Source organism: Myotis brandtii, unplaced genomic scaffold, assembly GCF_000412655.1.
Source record: "Myotis brandtii unplaced genomic scaffold, ASM41265v1 scaffold435, whole genome shotgun sequence".
In the NCBI taxonomy this organism is placed as follows: domain Eukaryota; kingdom Metazoa; phylum Chordata; class Mammalia; order Chiroptera; family Vespertilionidae; genus Myotis; species Myotis brandtii.
Window position 1 is genome coordinate 339,425 of NW_005366635.1, and position 3,155 is coordinate 342,579.

The following is a 3,155-nucleotide window of genomic DNA, read 5'->3' on the forward strand; positions in this document are numbered from 1 at the left end:
GAGGGGACCTCTCCCTCCGCAGATCCCCGTGCTCCTGAACCTGAGTCAGGACCCCGAGGTCAGCCTGCCGGCGCCGCCCCTCATGTATGCGCTGGCCCTGGGCGCCTGCCTGGGAGGTAAGGCCCTGCGCGGGGAGCGGGACGTCGGTGCCCCACGGAGGGGAAGCAAGGGACTCGGGTGACGTTCGGCTCAAGTTAGCATTTTCCCGCTCCGCGTCTGGCCCACGGGGCTCCCACACTGCCCCTGAGCTCGCAGGGCTCCTGCTAGAGACAGATTTAACTCAGAAGCCCTCCTCAGTGCAGGTTTCTCGTCCCCTCCTTACGCCGTTGGGCATGAAAGGATGACCGCTGGCCTAGAGGTGGAGATCGTTTGGGGTTTTTTAAATATTTATTTTATTGATTCAAGCGAGGAAGGGAGAGAGAGAGAGAAATGTCCATGCTGAGAGAGAATCACGGATCGGCCGCCTCCTGCACGCCTCCTGCTGGGGGTTGAGCCTGCAACCCAGGCCCCTGCCCTGGACCGGGAATCGAACCGTCACCTCCTGGTTCCTAGGTCGACGCTCGGCCACTGAGCCTCGCCGGCCGGGCAGCAGGCTAATGTTTAAGTCGATCGTGTTGTATGGCCCCTGAATGAGGCTCTCAATATCCAACGGCCCCTTGGTGGGAAGAAGGCCCCCCCGCCCACCCGCAGGAAGCGCTCATTGTTTAGAATATCGATGACTTGGATGTAGAGCACGAAGACCCCAGACTCCGCCTTTGCTCGTGTCTCAGGGGTGTGTCTTACGTGCCCTTGATTCGGCTCCCGCGCCTGGCGACCCTGTGTGAGTGGCGGCCGCAGCAGCCCATCCTCAGCGGCCCACTCAGCTCCCGGGACCCAGCCCATGGCTTCTCTCTCGGAGCCCGTCCGTCTTGCGCTTGGCCTTCCCCCCGTCCTGCCGCCTTCTACTTCTCAGCATCATTGTCTGTCCCCAGCGTTCCGGGCGGAAGAGGACAGACGCTACCACCACGGCCCACGCGGGCTTGGCCTTATTATTAAATCTGGTTTCAGGCAACGGGACGCTGATTGGGGCGTCGGCCAACGTCGTCTGCGCGGGGATTGCCGAGCAGCATGGATACGGCTTCTCCTTCATGCAGTTTTTCAGGTACTTTCCAAACTCTGTCTGTGTAGAGAGAGTCTCATGTTTTTGTTTTTGTTTATTTCTTTAAAAAGAGCAACGCATTTCTTAAGCGCAAGGGGCAGGCATGTTTGCAGCAGTTACGGAGTCTTGTGTAGCTGCAGTCAGTGCAGAGAAAAACCCCATGAACAAAGGGGCCCGGCCGGCGTGGCTCAGTGGTTGAGCATCGTCCTATGAACCAGGAGGTCACGGTTCCTGGTCAGGGCACAGGCCCGGATTCTCTCTCATCATGGGTGTTCCCATCTCTCTCTCCCTCGCCCTTTCTCTCTCTCAAATCAATAAAGAAATATATTTTTTAAAAAGGAGCCCCAGCCAGTTTGGCTCAGCGGATAGAGCATCAGCCTGTGGACCAAAGGGTCCCGGGTTCAATTCCGGTCAAGGGCACGGTTCTGTTTTTGTCGGGGGCCCTCAGGAAATAAAACCGCAGGGGAAGGAAGGGAACGAAGAAAGAAGAAAGAACTTTGCATGTGAAAGTGCTGCGGGCAAGTCCTTTTTGATCTCACCCCCTAAGAAACGATTCTATTTCCATCAGCAGGGAATTGGGCCGTTCTTGCTTCACACACTCCAACTGAGCAACTGTCCCCCTTTAAGTTTCAAGATGACCCTTTAAGTGCAAGGAATACAGGGTATTTGAGATAGGGTTCATTTTTCCTTCCTTGTGTGATGAAATGTCTAGTGTGTGGCATGGGTTAAACTCCACAGCTCTGAGCAAAATAGCCATGTTGAGATGTGCAAACCCTTTTCCGTAGACAAAGGTAGAGGGTGAAACTTCACCGTTCTTTTAACATTTTCTGGGTGTCTGTGGGTTTGATAATGAACTCTTTTCTTTCTTTTAAAAGACCGAATGAGCAAAGCCTTTGATAGTTGTTTCACATTCTGCTAATTTCTGCCATATTCTCTCTATTCTATTTTTAAATCTCACCCCAGGATGTGGTTTTTTTTAAGTTGATTTTAGAGAAAGAAAGGGTGAGAGAGAGAGACATAAGTTTGTTGTTTCACTTTCATTGGTTGCTTCTTATATGTGCCCTGATGGGGGATCGGACCTGCAACCTTGGTGTATCAGGAAAATGCTCTAACCAAATAAGCCATCTCTGGCCAGGCTGCTATTTTATTTATTTATTTTTATTTTATTTTCGAGAGAGAGAGGAATAGGGAGGGGAAGAGAGAGAGAGAGAGAGAGAGATCGGCTGCCTCCTGCACCAGGCTGCTATTTTATTTATTTATTTTTAATTTTATTTTTGAGAGAGAGAGAAGAAGGGGCAGGGGGAGAGAGAGAGAGAGAGAGAGAGAGAGAGAGAGAGAGACATTCATGAGAGAGACACATAGATCGGCAGCCTCCTGCCCTCCCCCTACTGGGGATGGAGCCCGCAACCCGGGCATGTGCCCCGACTGGGCATCGAACCAGCGGCTCTCACCAGACGGCAGGTCCCACAATGCACCTGTCTTTGTGTTTCAGGTTGGGCTTCCCCATGATGGTGGTCTCCTGCATGGTGGCGATGTGCTACTTGCTGGTGGTCCACGTTGTGATGGGGTGGAGTTAACAGGGACACCTCCTCTGAAGACCGAGGGGAACCTGACCGTCACCCGCGTCTGGAGAACACTCCCCCATGGACCTCTCTTGGGAGGAGGAGAGGTGCTTACATGGGGGTGCGACGGAGTGTGGACCTTGGCACCCACATTCCTTATCCGGCTGGATGCTGGCCAAACATGGCCGATAGAAATATGGGTCACTTCCCCAAGACACCCCGACAGGAAAGACGTGCGTTTCGGGACCCTCCTTGTCGGAAAAGGCACCAATGCCGTCACCCACCCCAAAAGGTCTGTGTTGCTCAGGGTCCCTTCGCCCGAGGCCGTCCACAGGTTTCCTTCGTGTCATCACTGTTCATATTAGAGTAATGAGCGAACTGTGTCCCCTCCGAAGACACGCTGTTCCTTGGGAAGGCCTACGCCTTGTAAGGCAGCAGTTTATGTATTAAAAAAA

General features: G+C 53.4%; 1 protein-coding gene across 1 annotated transcript in view; it reads left to right on the plus strand.

The window, feature by feature from the left end:
• Nucleotides 1–3,155, plus strand: part of OCA2 (oculocutaneous albinism II) — a 24,653-nt gene extending 21,498 nt beyond the window's left edge. The window contains exons 22-24 of the mRNA XM_014546211.1: nt 23–116; nt 1,048–1,141; nt 2,631–3,155. Of these exons, the coding sequence (XP_014401697.1) occupies nt 23–116; nt 1,048–1,141; nt 2,631–2,715 (273 nt within the window). The 3' untranslated portion in view covers nt 2,716–3,155. The remainder of the gene's footprint in view (nt 1–22; nt 117–1,047; nt 1,142–2,630) is intronic.